Source organism: Euprymna scolopes, chromosome 3 (assembly GCF_053919585.1).
Source record: "Euprymna scolopes isolate OS-2025 chromosome 3, ASM5391958v1, whole genome shotgun sequence".
In the NCBI taxonomy this organism is placed as follows: Eukaryota; Metazoa; Mollusca; class Cephalopoda; order Sepiida; family Sepiolidae; genus Euprymna; species Euprymna scolopes.
In genome coordinates this window covers 198,042,404-198,059,629 of record NC_136484.1, presented here as the reverse complement: position 1 = coordinate 198,059,629, position 17,226 = coordinate 198,042,404, and the positions used below count along the sequence as shown (strand labels likewise).

Genomic DNA, 17,226 nt, shown 5'->3' with positions numbered 1-17,226 from the left:
GCACCACAGATTAAAACATTTACCTTTTTCATTAGCTATGCAATCATTTTCCAAATCCTTTCCTACTAAGGTGACCTCGTCTATTTCTTTTTTCAACTTATTTAGTAAGGAATGATAGGGTTTGAAGTTCCTTGTAAAAACCATTAACCATTTTGACCTTGTGATCGTCACCTCACTTGTTTTGCGAAAAATTATATTCTGACTATGTTGTCAGCATGCTCAGCAGGAGTAGGGACTCCAAGTCAGCCATCCTCCAAGAGAATAGGGAATTAAATTCAGTCGGTTACTAATGAAAGGTAATCTGGTTCCGGCTAACTTTAACACCTAATTCTTCCCAATCTTTCTGTCTATATATTCCTTCTCTATTCTGTATTTTATTTTATCTTATTTTGTTTTTCAGACGCATCTAGGCATACTTACATAAAGATATCTTTGTCCTATAATGCCTGTTTTAGATTTTATCCAGCATTCGTCAGGTTAATTCGCCGGGTCTTAATTCGCTTAATTCGCCGGGTCACAACTTGGTGCAAGCTGGTAATCAGTTATATTATGGGATTTGCCAGATACCAAGTCATTCCCTTTTTTATTTTGATAGCTTCTTAATCTGTATTTTAAAGGTGTATATTCTTTTTCTTGATATTTTTTTCGTAACTCTGAAAGAGGAATTTCGTCTTCACTCTCCCAACTATCCGATTCATTTTTCACAAAGGCATTTCCTACTTCTTCAATTTCTATTTGTGATCTAGCAATCGGGGTTGGTTCAATCTCCATTTCTGACTCCGAATCAGTCTCCGAGGGGGCTTCTACCCGCCTCGTCCATCTCATACGTGGATTTGTTATTTTCCTTTAGGAATTTCCCATTCTTCTACCCCTGCTAATTTTAAGTCATTTGCATGAGCCTTTTTTACTTTGCCATTTATTTGGTCCCATACAACAAAAGTTACTGGGCTTATCTGATCTATTACTCTATAATAAGGAGACCATTTTTTGTCAAGCTTTCCTTGTTGTAGATGCTTCTTATGATACACAGGATCTCCTATTTTGAGGGTTACTTTTTTTTGCCCCAAGTTTACCCTTTCATTTCGTTTCTTCTGGGTACGTTTTATCCTTTGCCTAGCTTGCATAAATATTTTATGTTAATTTTGGAGGATTATCTGGTGAAAATCTTCTCCCAGATATTTCCTACGGGGTTTTAATAGATTATCAATAGGCAGGATGACATCTCGTCGAAATAGTAAGAAATAAGGGGTAAACCCGGTCACTTCATTGATAAAAAATCTTATGGTTTTTATTGGTCAGGAATAAATCCCAATTTTCCTTCTCGCCTTCAGTGAGCTTTGCCAATGTATCTCCCAAAAAACGGTGGAACCGCTCAACCTTAGCATTAGCTTGTGGGTGATAGGGGGGTGTAATAATGTGCTTGATAGTGAGACTTTTATTGTTTGTCTCATTACTTCATTAACGTTTTCTGGGCCATTATCAGATACCCGTTCTAAGGGGGTCCAAAAACGTGGGATTATTTCGTTTAGTAATAGTCCAGCTACAGTCTGAGCTTTCTTATCTGGGACTGCATAGGCTTCTGGCCAGTTAGTTGGCCAATCCACAAAACTAACTATGTATTTATTTCCCTGTGAAGTTTCACCATAGGGTCTGGAGACATCTACACTAATTTTTTCAAAAGGATAAAATAAGACATCAGTTTTTTTCAAAGGGTGCAATTTCAGATTTGCCACTCCTTACTGACAAACAACACATATATTTACATGTTTTGTGACTTCCTTGTATAACCCCGGCCAGTAGTATTTGTCTATGAGTTTGTACGTCTTGTACAATACTAATATGCCAATATGCCCCATTTTATCATGAAGCTGTCTCAATACGTCCCCTCGAATCAGTTTAGGTATATACAACCTAGGTCGGACGTCTTCGTCTCAGTCAGAAAGATAGTATAGCAACCCATTTTGTACCATTTGTTTCTTTCTAGAAATGCTTTAGATGCTTTACCTGACTCTATCGTTCTTTTTAACGTCTTAATTTCTTCATCGTCTTCGTATCTGTTTAATTGGGGAATTTCTCTTTTGGTGTTTTCACCCTTTTCATCTGTTTTATCTAGCCTATGTCTATATAATCTAACCTATGTGAGTTTATCATGTTTATTTGATAAAACTTATCATCATCTTCAAGTTCTTGAGGTGACGATTCTTGTTCTAGCTGATTAGGGATACGTGACAATAAATCAGCACATGTATTTTCTCTGCCCGATAAATATTCTATGGTACAGTTGTACCCACTTATTTTTAAGGCCCATTTTTGTATCTTTTTGTTCGTCCAATCTGCTTTAAATAAATATTTCAAAGGCTTATGATCTGTTTTTATTGTGAATTGTGCACCGTTTAGATAATAATCAAGTTTTTGGAGAGCATATACAATAGCAAATGCTTCCTTTTCTATGACAGGCCACTTCTGTTGGGTAGATGTTAGCTTGTGAGAAAGAAAGTAGATAGGTACTTCTTTTGGTATTCCTGGGACAGAACCGTCTTTCTCAGGACATGGTTGAGTTAGACATACCCCAATACACAGATCGCATGCATCTGTGCACAATATCATGGGTTTATTCGTGTCTGGGCATGCCAATAGTGGAATCATTGACAGTTGATCTTTCAGCATATCAAATGATCGCTGACAATCATCTGCCCACTTAAAGCGGGCATTTTTTTTGTGAGAGCTATAAGTGGGGTAGCTATTCTTGAAAATACTGGTATGAATCTTCGGTAATACCCGATTGCGCCTATAAAACCTCTGATCTGTCTAACAGTTTTAGGTTCTGCCATCGAGCGAATTTCTTTGACTTTATCATCATCTGGCTTGATTCCTTGTTTATTTATGAAAAATCCCAAGTATTTGGTTTCTGCCATCATGAACTGACACTTCGCCAATTTTAATTTTAAGCCATGTTTTCTCAGCTGATTAAATACCGTTTGAAGGTGTTTGAAATGTTCATTTATATTGCTCGAGGAAGCTAGTATATCATTGCGATATGCCATAGAAAAGCCTTCTACCCTCCAAGTACTATGGACATGAGTTGTTGAAAAACACCTGGAGCATTAGCCAATCCAAAGGGCATAACTCGGTATTGGAAAAGCACATAGTAACAAACAAATGCAGCCTTTTCGCGGTCATCTTGATCAAGAGCTACCTGCCAGTACCCTGCCCTCAAATCAAGAGTGGAAAAACAAGTTGCTTTGCCTAAAAGGGCCAATATATCATCTATTAATGGTAGTGGGTAAGCAACGGGCTTAGTTATGTTGTTGAGGGCTCTAAAATCTACACAAAAGCGGTGTTCCCCATCCTTTTTGTCAACCACTACAATGGGAAAGCTCCAGGGAGATCGTGAGCATTCAATCACTTTAGCTTCCAGCGTTTCTTTGACAGCTTCTTCTACTAACTCCCTTTTGTGTATCGGAGTTCTGTACGGTTTTATTTGTATTGGTGGATTATTCCCAGTATTTATTTTCATTTGAACTGACTGAGTTCGTCCCAACTCCTTATCTGAGTTAGCGACAACATCTTTATTCTCCTGAATTAAATCCACTATCTCTTGTCTATGCTCATTAGGTACGTTGATGTCCTTAAGATTTATTGTATTTTTGCTCATCTTAATTGGGAATTTCTCAATGTACTTAACTTGCTTCCGAATTCTTATTGGTGCTACCCTTCCCAAATTTTCACCCTTTGGGACACTCAATGTTTTATTACCCAAATTTGCCAACATAAATGGAATCTTCCCCTTCTCATTTTCTTTTACTATCGCTTCAACAAACACTATTTCTTCCTCGTCTGGTATTACCTCCTCCGTTAAAATCATCTGGTATAGGTTTTCTTTATTTGGCTCTGAAGGGATTAGTTTGGCTGTGCAGGAAATAGTAGTTCGTGGAGGTAATTTTACACTGTCCACAGTGTAGATTTTAATTTCCCCGCTGGAATTACTACCCAAGTGAATTTCTACCCCTCTTATCGTTAGTTGATTTGGATTAAAACATAACTGTGCTTTATTTATTTTTAAACAATCCTACCCTAAAATCATGGTTTGGTCTAAATTAGGTGCAATGTATAATTTTGAACCTGTCTTAATCTTTCCAATTTTAATAGGTAGGTGGATCATACCATTTAGTTTCATTTTCTGTCCATTTGCTTGAGTCACTGTTAAATCTTAATCCTTTAATTTTATTTTGCTATTTCTTAGGTCTTCAAAAATTTAGGACTTTAGAAGCGAGACTTCTGACCCAGAGTCTATCAATGCTTCTACCTGCTTGCCCATAATATCTACCCTACACATCATGTCCGAGCCCTGTGTGAATAATTCATATTCTTCTGCTCCTTTTGTGTTGAGAATTTTAATCATTTCCCGTTTCGAGCAGGAATTTTTGTAATTTGTTTTCATTTTAGAAGCTAGGGTGCCCTTATTCTTTTTTCCTTTAATGACTGAATATGGTTAGTTTTGCGACTTTTAGTTTGTGCCGGTGTCTTGGTTTTTTGTTTTTCTGAAGTCAAGTAAGTTACATTCCCGCTTTCAGACCTCGGACACATTTGTTTATAATAATTCCAGCGTTCATGCTGATTTGAAGTATTCCCTTTTTTTGTACTGGTTGTCTACAGCTGTAACAACCATGAATCTCCAGACCATTTTCTATTGTAACCCTTCGCCTTTGGTTCCCTTAGTACTGTTCGAGAGCCTATTCCCTCCTGTTGCCAATAATTTCTACCTGAAAATTTATTATTGATTTTTTTCTTGCTTCCCACAGCTCTGAAGTCGCTCATAAAGCCTGTCACTTTCTCTGGCTGATGACAAAGCCTCCGACAGTGTCTTCGGGTTGGCTCTGGCCACATCTTCCTTAATGAAAGTATTGTTTATTCCATCGATGAAGAATTCGGCTAGCTGTACTTGTACAGCTGACCCTTCTCTCAGTTCAGAGTTTCTATAAGCCAGCCTTGCAAGACTGGACATTCAACTTGCCAATTCGGCAAGTGATTCATTTTTTCCTTGCATCACCTTAATCAATGCTCGAGCAGCATCAGCAGGGCTGACAAACCCTCCATACTGTGCTGTGATCTCATTGAATAAGGCTTTACTGGAAGTGTCTCAATGGTCATCAAATAGGATTACATCTGAATAGTCATAGGCTAAGTTAATTAATTCATGGTCTGTTAAATCATATACCCTTTGTTTTTTAAATGCCATTAGCCATGGTTTCAGATCTGTCAGCCTTCCAGTAAAAACTGGGGTCTTCGATCCAGCTGTTACCAACATAGGTGAAATGTTTGAACGGGAAGTAGCCATTGTATTAAGAAAAACAAACACACCTAGAAGCTATTTAGAAATGAACCAAACATGCACAATGGATGCAAAGAACAAAGAAAAATAGTCACTTACCCTGATTTTGTGGATTTTTCTGGTGGTACTTTTCCTTGAATGGCTTGTTGTAGGTTGAGCTGATTGCTTCCTGAGCTGATTTCAGGGTAAAGTCTTGTTGCGCCAGTGAATTAGCTGAGTGTTGATCTTGTGTTTTGAACCGTCAAAATGTATTCGTGGTCGATACTGAGTTCTGTGGCACAGATGCGACGAAATCCGTCGTGATAATTAACCAGGGTCAATCCTGCGTCTGGTAATTAACCAGGGTCAATCCTGCATCATAAGACACCAAATGTGGTACGATATCTACACGGACCCAAGTTGGCCAATGGTTTCGTGATCACCACATATTTCAACTGGCCTTTCTCTGTTTCCTTCCACGCCCACGTTCCTTTAAGATCCGTAGAAAGAAGAGATGAGTACGGTCCAGTCGTCAAAGGTTGAAGTTGTTGCTGGAGGTAAGAAAAGTTGCCAAGCAAACAAAAGAAAATGTCAGAAAGCGCTTTTTATAAACAATAACAATGTTTATTAACACAATCTTTAAAACCACCACGAAATGGGAGTGATTGTGGTTGACTGGCGGAATAAAGTTTTCTTAGAAGATCTTAACTGCACTTAGGCAGCGTTAATGATGTAGAACAGAGTGGCAACGGATTTGGTTCTTTAAGCAGCGACAGAAAACGAACCAACTCGATTTTCGCTTTGGGTATCCTCTATTTATTGGCCCGAATTCTTGAATAATCAGTGTCTGATTGGCCAGCTAATGGGGATTGCCGACTAATTGCTATCCTCGTAACAATCACCCTGGTTAGCCTCTGATTGGGTTTAGATAATCGGCCAATTAGTTGCAGTCATTGGGAGTGCCTATATGGAGCAATTCTGTGATTAGTTGATGAAGAATGTGTAGTCACCCAGTCCTTATGCCAAACTTGTGCTCAATTCCGTTAGGCAGACTCACAATGTTTGCCAATTTAGAAATATATTTATTATTTATAATTTTGACAATTATGATTTTCAGCAAGTGCAAACACCTGCACTTTGTTTTAGTTTTATAGGTCATTACTCGAGTCACAATCTCTTTGCACTTAAAATGTTGGATTCTCAAAACGAATTTATTTTAATAATTTGTTTATAATTTTGAAAGGTCCATACACCAGCAGATGGTTTTTGTTTTATTGACAGTTTTATAGGTCAATCCTGTCCTTTCTCGGGTCGCCATCTCTTTGTACTCAATGACAGTTTATTACATTTGGTTCTTTAAAAGTGTTGGTTACCCAAACGAATTTTATACTGTTCAATAAAACAGTTATTATCATAATTTAATTAATTATTATTTAATTAACTTTGCCAGTCAACTTTTTGACACTTAATTAAAAATGTCATATTTGATTAAATATTTTAGAGAAAAGAGGGAGGATGCTAATGGGGTGATAATCTACTGAGTTAGTTCTTTTGCCAGAATTTTTAAAAACAGATACAACAGAAGCAATTTTCCAGCAGTCAGGAAAGCAAAATTTGGTAAGGCATTTGTTAAAGAGTTTGAATAGAACCGGGGCAACCTCAGTGGAGCATTTCTTTAGTAGTATAGATCAGGCCCATACGCCTCCAGGAGGGGGGGGTCTAGGTTTTTCATGCCATCATGAACATGGGAATCAGGTAATTTTCAGATACCAAGTGTGGTTTCAGATTATTAAGTATGGTTTCTGTCCGCAAAAGGAAATTTAAGAGAGGAGGTTGTTGGGTGTAAAATGACATTGGAGGCAAACCATCGGGCAAGTAGGTTTGCTTTTTCAGTTGCCGTGTAAATAACCTCAAGTTTGTTATATAGTGGGGGAATTGTTGATTGCCATTATTTACTACACTGTTATAAATTTTCCTTTCTTTCTCTTTGTATTATCCTGATTTTATTTGTGCATCTTTTAACCATAGTTTAAAATAAATACATTTCAAAATGTGACATTAATTTTATTCATTTAAAGAAAATTTAGGTGATAATTATTTTTATGGGAAAACAACAGAAAATATGTATTGTTGTAAAAAAAATTAAATTGCTAGAATTTTAAATAAATAAAAACATATCTGTTTTATTTATGTAAACAATATTTAGCTGACAATGATAATTATTTGGAAGAGAAAGAGAGTATTTTTCTTTATAGTATTAACCCAGACAGGTATTTCTTATTTGAAAAGGAATATTCTTATTACTAACTACATTTTATGGATTGATATAGAAAGCACTGTGGAATTTCCACAGAAATCTTGCTAGTTTTTATAAATACTTTCCTATTGATCATTTTGGCTAAGAGTAAAGTCTGTTCTGAAACTACAATTCATATTTTCTGCTCATCAGTGTGTGTGTGTGTGTGTGTGTGTGTGTGTGTCTTTGTCTGCTAAAAACTTGTTATCTGCATCAAACAGGCATGAACCTTACTTAAGTTTTGCAAGTTCGCATCCACGATGTAGCATTTTTTTTTTTGTCTTTTTGCTTACAAAATTTTGCTTCGGTTTCGCTTTTGGCTGATAGCACACAAGTCCCAGCAATTTTATTTTATTTTTTATTTAACCGTATTTTACGACCAGGCAACCCCCTCCCCCGCTACTAGTCAATGAAGGTGAAATTCTAGACTGATGCAATTTGAAAATTTTTATCCTAATCCAGAGTGCTGCGTTTTGGGAAACCGGATTTTCCTGATATTCAACATCAGAATTGTGTCTAACTCTGCGCTCATAAAAAGTAGGAAACAAATTAAATATGGATTTCATTATTGACAAAAATATTCATAAATACATGAAATCATTTCGAGTGAAAACTAAAAATTCTGAATAATAAAGCCTAGAAATAAAAATTTTTATCTGATGTTTTGAAAGTGTTTAGAACAAAATTTGAAACTGATGCAAGTTAAAAATCATTTGCACGTTTAAATTTTAAGGAAGCAGGAAACTCATTACATGTCTACTTTCATTCTTTAATAAAACACTTTTTAATTAAAGTTTATATATGAAATAGAGTTGCTCTTTATGAAAGGATATACCAGTAGCGGCAAATAGGTTCAACTATAATTTTTCACTTTTTAAAAAATATTTTCTCTTTATAATTATAACGAAATTTTACCTTTTTAAAATGTGTTTATTTTTCCCACAGCATTTCTTTTTTGCAATTGCTGCCAACGTTAAATGAACTTTATTTAGTCGCTTTTCTGTTTATGTCACCGTGTCTATTTGACCAAATCTGGTGATTTTGATATGAATCAATAATCTATTAGTATTATTTTTTTTCAATAAATTTCATAAATTGAACTTATGTGTGTCCGGCTTACTTCAATAGTCATATATGCAAATTTAATTTTATACACAAATAATAGAGGCTTAATCTTAATAATAACTCGTAATAATAACAAAAGGGAAGAATAATCATGTATGCAAATTTAATTTTATTAACAAAGAAGCAGAGGCTTAATCTTGATAGTAAATAATAATAATAATAATAATAATAATAATAATAATAATAATAATAATTGGAGAATAATCACATATATAAATTTAATTGTTATGAGAAAAAGATTTAGAGGCTCTACCTTTATAATAACTGATGATAATAAAAAGAAAGGAAAATACTTTCTTTCACTTTTAAAATAGTCCATTATTATTATTATTATTATTATTATTATTATTATTATTATTATTATTATTATTATTATTATTGTTATTATTATTATTATTATTGTTATTAAAATGATACGAGAAGATATATATATATATATATATATATATATATATATATATATATATATATATATATATATATAGAGAGAGAGAGAGAGAGAGAGAGAGAGAGAGAGAGAGAGAGAGAGAGATTTTTTTTTCTTTTACTTATCAATCAGTTTCGTTTCAACGATCTTAAGTAATGAATAGGAATTAATTTTTGGTGCAATTGCAAGCAGGTGAATCCTGCTAGTAATAAATACAACTTTTGAATCATTTGTCATGACAATTCTTACCAGATTATCTCTTTGTCTACAGGAAAATGCTGCCCGAATTCAATTGGCCCAAAAAGCTGAACAGCGTAAAAAAGCTCAAGCGGAAATTATGGAACGTAGAAAGGGTAAGCTTTTAAATATCGCCTTACATCTTGAATTTCATTTGCATAAACTGATGTTATATTGAGAGTCAAGACACTAATATCTCTTTTAGTAAAAACATGAATCTAATGTTCCCTGAAGCATCGCACTAGTCAAAATTGAATGTTTATGTAATAAATGCAAATGAAAGAATTGTTTTTAAGTTATACATTTAAACTTGAATTTGCTGTTCTACAGTGCTGTGCTGTGACCATCGCCTCCATATAAAAATCATTCATTATAAAATTTAATAAAGTTAGTCTATTTTCTACAGTAATATTGTCCACGAGAATACAAGTTTACACAGAGGTTAATCATGGGTTTTAGTCCTACAAAATTAAATCACAGATATTTTGTCTAAATCCACATGTTTTGTTTAATTTATTATTGGCGCTTATGTCAACGGATCATTAAATCTAAGGGAGATAACCAGCATAAACATAGCAAAAATATGTATATTTTGTAAGATATAATTTAGGGCGCTGAAATAATCAGTAGAACAATCTAGCTGTTCTGGGGAAGAAACTATTGTAGTAGAATGCTTTCTTACACCTAGGGATCTCTACTGTGAAGGGGTGGGATTTAGCTGCTTGTCGGGTTTGCCGGGCGTATTCACATCGAGGGGGTACAAGTGCTTGTAGTTCGTCAGAGCATTCTCCATTGGAAGACACTCTAATTTTTATGATTAAGTTTTGATATCTCTGAAAAATAAACATGTAAAAATACAGTTAATTATCTTTATGATCCTAAAATAAGGACCATGGACTCTAATTGGGTAAAAACATCAATTAATATTTTATAAATGAAGTATTTGATCAGATTAAAGCATCAAAAACAAATTTCAACTCTTTGTAATGATTTTCAATAACTGATTTTATTTTTTGCTTTGCTTTTGTTCGACCAAAACTAAGCATAATGGCACTGAAGTGTAAGGGGCTTTTGTGATATTGTTCAGATTAGTATGTGGCAATCTGGGTGGGGAATTAGGCAACCAGATATTTGTTTACATAAAATTAAAATTTCTGCATGTTGGCACAGTAGAACAAACAGAGATCATGAGGAGAATTTTAAAGGGAAGCTGGTCAAGTAAAGAAAAGTAGAAAATTTTCTGGTATTTATGGACCTCTACACTACAGCAGAGAGGTTGATTTTGTTGCTAATCAGGTGGGTCGGGGTATTTACACTGAGGGAATACAAGTTGGGTAAATGCATTAGAGCAGATTATATGGAAGTATTTGTAAGACGACCACAGGAATGCAACAAAGAATGTCTAATTGAAACTTATCAGCTAGTACAGGACCTATCAGATTAGACATTCTTTGTGCATCCTGTCCAAAAGAGAAAAATCGAAATGTGGCAATAATATTCCATGCATAGGCAAATTGTTGTTTTATAGACATATAGGATACTGGCAGATATGAAAAGTTGTCTTTCGCAGCAGAGGGTGCCAACCCTTTTTGCACTACGCTTTGCGGCATCTGTTATGTATTTATTCCACTAAATATTATCTTCTTCTTTACGTGCCTTTGAAACATATGATTATACAACTGTTTTCCATATTTTTATGCATTCCTTTGCATTATTGTTGTATTCAGAAACATCTTTCAAGCTGCACTGGTTGGGTAGTAGAGGACAGACAAAGCAGCGTTATATCTTATGGTTCTTATTCGAAGACAGTTAGATCAATTTTCTGACTCCATCTGGTTATAGAAACTGTTCTCAGTTGGTTGAGTGTTTTCCAACAGAGCCAGGTTGCATTTGAACCTAAAGAAAAGTGTCAAAAGAGGAAATTCCAGTGTAAAGGTAATTTTTTAGTCGTTTGGATCACAGCTGTTGTCTAGTCTTCCTAGTATGTTGTTAGGGGTTTGACATGTCTAAAAAGTGTCTCCTTGACTTCAAGTTCCTGAGAAGATTAAATAAATTAAAAAAAAAAAGAAATATAAGAAACTGAATAAACTTATTTGTTAAACAACATTTGTTGCAAAGAGATTTTTCTTTGATTTTAAAATTCATTGCACAAAATGTAACATGTTTTTTCTTTATTCACAGGCTTGATACCGAAAGTTGAAGATCGCAAAATTGTTGATAATTTGGTCAGTGAAATTCGCAGAGGAAAAGTTCTTCGTCGTTTATCAATGAGAAAAAAAAATAATTTAGTTTCAACAGAAAGAGAAATCAAGATTTGATGGGAATTTGTCAAAAAGCAACTTTAATGTCTAATTCTGTTTTTTTATTGTCATCTGATAAATTTGCTGTTTGCATTAATAATAATTGAACATGTTTTCATGCCGGAAAACTCAAAACATCAACTCTTTCCCAGAAAAATTACAGATTATGTCCTGCAATAAAGTCAGATTGAATCTCTCAAATTCAGAGAAACATGAATCAAACAATTTTTTAAATTGTTCACTTTTTATTTTCCCTAAATGAGAAATTAAATTATCAATTTTTCTATAACAAATTTCTAAAAAGTCGAATTCATTCAATTTATAAAATAAAATATTATTTTATTCTCGACGGGCAAACTCAAAAGAAATAATTTAATTAAAAAATATATAATTATATTTTTTTATTGCTTTTTATATTTTCACAGTCGTCAAATACTAGTTGTGGTGGCAATAATTTATTATTTGAAATGCAAAGAAAGTGTTCTAGAAAAGTATTATGATGTTGGCCGTGAGATATGCTAGCCATTTTCAAGTAATCACTGTTATCTTGAAAAAATATTGTATCTTCATAGTAATTTTTGACCTGTAAGTAAAGAAATTTTGATATTTTCTCTTAAAAATTTTCTCTGAATAGGGTTTTGAAAATTGAGCCTAAAATATTTTTTAAATTTGTTTTTTGTTTTTTATTCTTTCATAAAACTGATTTAATAATTACATGGAAATTAAAAAAAAATGGTTAAAAAATTTCTTTGTTAGAAATTAAAACTAGGCTAAAATTTTATTCTAATATTTTTCAACCCCCCAAATTTTTTTTTTTAATTTGAATTTCGTGAATTCTCTTCCATTTAAGAGGGTTTTTATTAATTGATATTTCCTAATATTTGTTGTCTTTTCGTCGTAAAACCCACGAAGTTTCAAAGGAAAAGAAACTTGAATTTAAAAATAAAATGCACGGGTAGTTTTGAAACATTTATTCCTCTAAGCAGTAAATTACCATTTACATAGTCATAAAATTGAAGAATTACCTCCCTTTATAACCTTTAATCGTAAAATTGAAGAGTTACTTCCCTTTTAAACTTCTTTATGTAATTGTAATAAATTCGAAGAGTTATCTCCCGTTTTAATATCTTAGAATTTCCATTTTTCATTCGATTTAAAGAGTAACAAAAGTAAGTACTTGAGTTTTGATTTCTAAACAAATATGTTCCACCATATTACAACATAAGCAGCATATGAATCAGCAAATTATAATATTTTAGCTTCCTACATTTTGTTTGGTGCCATAAAGTGAAAGGGTAAAATCTCCAATGAAAGTTTCATCGACAGAATTCGAACATGATATACCAAGTTATCAGTCAGCACAAATTTTATCAACTACACTGCCACCAACTCTCCGTAGAAATGCTAATTAAAGCATTAGAATTACATCAGATCATAATTCTGATTTTCAATTCAGTGCTTTCTTCACTGCATGTGATTTCCAATAAATTACAAAGTACAGTTAATAACAATTCTTATTTACTTGTCTCATCACTAAGTTATTCATAAAATATACTTTTATGTGTGGAATATCCAATTCCTTCAAAAGGAACAGCCTGTATCAGACAAAAAATAAAAATTGCCCTAGTTAAAAAGGTGTTATCCTTTTCTTTAGAATAGGACATATACTACATGTAGAAATGTTTATTTGCACAAAATACAAACTTTACAGTTTGAAAATTAGGCACAAGGTCGTTTAAAAGTGTGGAGAAAATAGATGTCGTTTGTTGTTTTTGGTCACAATAACTAAAAAAATGTCCATTCCACTCTTAACAAGAATCATCAATTACCATAATACCGCATTTACTCCAGGGGCCATCCTACTTAAAATTTACCAAATGTTTAAAATTTTTATTGTTCATAAAATAAATATACCTATATACAATATTTCATTAAAGAGAAACGAAGGAATAGTGGAGTGGAGAAAAAACAAAGAATAAGAAGTTTGGTTAGTAAGACCCACCCAACTCTTTCTAAATAATAGACCATCCAGTTTTCCGTTTTTTTTTTTTGGGGGGGGGGGGGCCAAAAGCAAGCAGGCTAAGCTCTAGATGAGGGTGGGATATAAACGGAGAAAATCGAAAAAGGAGTGGAGTTTGAAAAATGGGTAATATCCTACCAAGATTAATGCAATTTGAGAGAGGCCGGGGATGAAAAAATTAAAATGGGGAGTGAGTCTGGAGACTAAGGAATATGTCCGTTAATATGAGTTAGCTTTTTCTATCCTTTTTAAATATTTATTTTTCAGTAATGGGTTTTATTAACAAATATGAAACTCTCAACTAGATTTTATAACTTGTTATAATGACATATTTATATTTAATAATCAATAATTTCATTTTGTTTAAATTCAACTTTCATTTTGAAATGATTGAATGATCTCTATTCCATAAAATTAGCTAATATAATTCTGTTATTTTTTGTATAGTATCAACAAGTTTTATTTTAATAATTCAAATAAGGAATAAAAAACAAAATGTTATATTTTTGCACTAATTTAGAAGTTATAGAATTCCATTTTTGCACTAATTTAGAAGCTATAGAATTCCATAAATCATAACCGAGTGAAAGTCTTACGTAATTCGCAATTGTATTCTTGAACCTTCAGCCTTCAGAAGAGTGTCACTTAATTTACAATGGAATTTTATCTATTTTTTTTTTAATATTACATGAATTACTTAAGAATTCTACCAGGTCATGGATTATGGAACGAGAACATGCTATCCCTGAAGATTAAATAAAGCTTCTAAAGTTTGTCAAAATGCACTTTAAAAGGTCAAAGGCTTCATCGGCTGACACATTGTGTGAATAACACTTAAGATGAATACAGTAGTCCAAATAGCCAAAATAATACAAATAATCGATCCTCATATCAAAAAGTTAGAAAGAAAAGTAAGTTATATTTTAATTTTTTCATTTATTTTTCACTTTTTGCAATCGTTTTTTCATTAATCTCTAAATAAATCATTTGAAATGATTTTACTTTTATGGGGCAATTATTTTTTCATTTTTCAAAATTAAAAAATGCACACTAAGCTTGACCTTTTGGCTTATATCATAGTGCAATAACTTTTGTGATATTACAATTTAATCTTTTCTGTTCTCGGTCAGTGGAAGAGAAATCTTTCTAAACTGAGGCCATTTTTATTTTTGTCCCAATAGCATGAGATGAAAATATTTCTGATTATTTTTTAATTGTTTCAGAAATTATTTATCTTAATGTGATCTAAAAATAGTCCAAATTTAATAATCGTTGTTTTTGTTGTTTTGTTTAAAATTATATTAATGTGTTTTTTGTGGAATGCTAAATTATTTAAAGAACAAACGTTAATTATTAAAAATGTTTGACTTATTTTTATATAAAGTGTGTTTCTTTCAATTGTATGTTTATCTTTACTTTACAGGAATGTTTTTAAAAAATAGTACAGAAATGGTATCATGATTTCCTCTTCTTTTTTTGATAGATGAAATAAGTTTTGTTTAAAAATAATTTTGTAAAATTTGATTCAATAAAATGTCTCACGCACATACTTTTACTATTTTCGATCTGATTAATATTTTTCGTCATTATTCTAAAAATTTATAGATTCTGGTTAAGAAAACATCTCTATTTGATATGTTTTAATGTTTTTACCATTTCTGTATTTACAAAGATTTGATTGTTTTTAAATTATTTGTTTGGAAAAATAGTTAATGTTTTCATAAAAATCTTTATAAATTTATTCAATAAAAACTTGATATTTGTATGTTTCTATTAATTGTGGATCCAATGAGTTTTTGTTGTTTTTTTGTTTGTACTTTTTTTTAGTTTTTTGTTTGTTTTTGTTTGTTCTATTCATAACTTTTGATTTAGCCATTGCGAAAAACTGTTTAATTAAAACAAGCTAAAATTTCGGTAATATCTTTAATTACTCCAAAATAAAATTTTTTTGGTAATATGTAAACACAACGGCTTAGAAAGAAAATGGCCGCTGAGTTTGAGTTTTATGTAAAACTGAATCTGAAAGAAATCTTTACTCCACATATAAATTATAGAGATGTTAGTTTGTAGAGAAAGTTTGCTTCGCTCAAAGAAGAGTAAATAAGTTATTGTTTTAAATATTTATTTCCTAACAACATTCTTCTGCTGCCGAAGTATTTCATATTTCAATAACACTGGACATATTGGCTATTTTGCACTCCCGGGAGTCGCAATATCCAACAATATGTTTTAAGAGACAAAAATAAAAAGTAGCCAATATAGTTTCAACTAGAAAGTTTGCTTCGCTCAAAGAAGAATTTTTCTGTATTGACCGGCAAAATTCATTTTTTGATCATTTCTTATTTTCAAACATCAATTGACTGTGAATAACAATTCAATGTGTATGTTTAATTACATATTTCACACTTACAAGAACTAGCTATTAACTGACGCTTGGCATTTCGAAATTACCAGCCATGTTCATGACAAGTTGGAATATTGTTATTTCTTCAGTCTGTATAAAATCATTGTCATAAACATCATTTACTTACTTGTTGGACGCATTCTTAGAATTTAGTAGATATTTTCTTTAAAATCTTCTTTCTAAGCTGTTGTATCGACACATTACTCTTTTTTTTTTTTTTAATAATTTCCAGTGTTATCTATTATATATAAAAAAGAGGTAAATTGCTTACGTTATTATTTTTTTCATTAAAAAACAGGGGAGTATAATAGACTGGGAAAAGGATGCCGAAAAACAGGGAAGGGAAAGAAAGAAGATGAATAGATGGACTGAAAGAGAGAGAGAGAGAGAGAGAGAGAGAGAGAGAGAGAGAGAGAGAGAGAGAGAGAGAGAGAGAGAGAGAGAGAGAGAGAGAGAGAGAGAAGTTTTAATATAAATATATTATACACTTTTTGATGGACAGTCCTGCTTGTATAATATAAATTAAAGATTTATGACCTTGTCTTTCCATGTATCAGTTGTCCTGTAGCAGTCATAAACTTATTTATTTTCTCCTATGAAGGAAGTCTCTGTTAGGTTATTTAGTCACACACTGACCATCTAGCTTCCAGTGCACATTTATGCTATCCATCCCCTGTAGAACTACTTCAAGCCCTTTATAAAATCGAGGCAGTCAGCAGAGTTTCCCGAAATCAACTAAGAAAGATGCCTCCATTCTCTCTCCTGCATTTATCAACTGAATTCCTGAACACTGGCTATTTTAAATAGTGTAGAAAGCTGACCTTAGGTATATTTCCTGCAGTCTCCTAACTCTCACTTCCTTTATGTTGCTGTTTAGTTCTCACATTCTATAAGCAATGTTTCTGACAAAGGAGTAAGTACTGCTGCTTTCTTGGTCGGAAACTATCTATACAACATTTATCAATAGCTAGTTTTTGATCTTGAAGTGGTATTTTTTGTGCTCTTTATATCAAGGGCCTAGCTTGGAACAATTTCCATAAAAAAAAAACTCTTCCAGCAATTAAGAACTTTCTTACTTACTTCTTTTTTTCCACTTTGACACTGTT

General features: G+C 32.6%; 1 protein-coding gene across 1 annotated transcript in view; it reads left to right on the top strand.

The window, feature by feature from the left end:
- LOC145260699 (inverted formin-2-like) overlaps positions 1-11,923 on the top strand; it is a 135,318-nt gene extending 123,395 nt beyond the window's left edge. The window contains exons 13-14 of the mRNA XM_080119100.1: positions 9,431-9,512; positions 11,578-11,923. Coding sequence (XP_079975226.1) covers positions 9,431-9,512; positions 11,578-11,714 — 219 coding nt within the window. The 3' untranslated portion in view covers positions 11,715-11,923. The remainder of the gene's footprint in view (positions 1-9,430; positions 9,513-11,577) is intronic.
- The last annotated feature ends 5,303 nt before the right edge of the window (positions 11,924-17,226 follow it).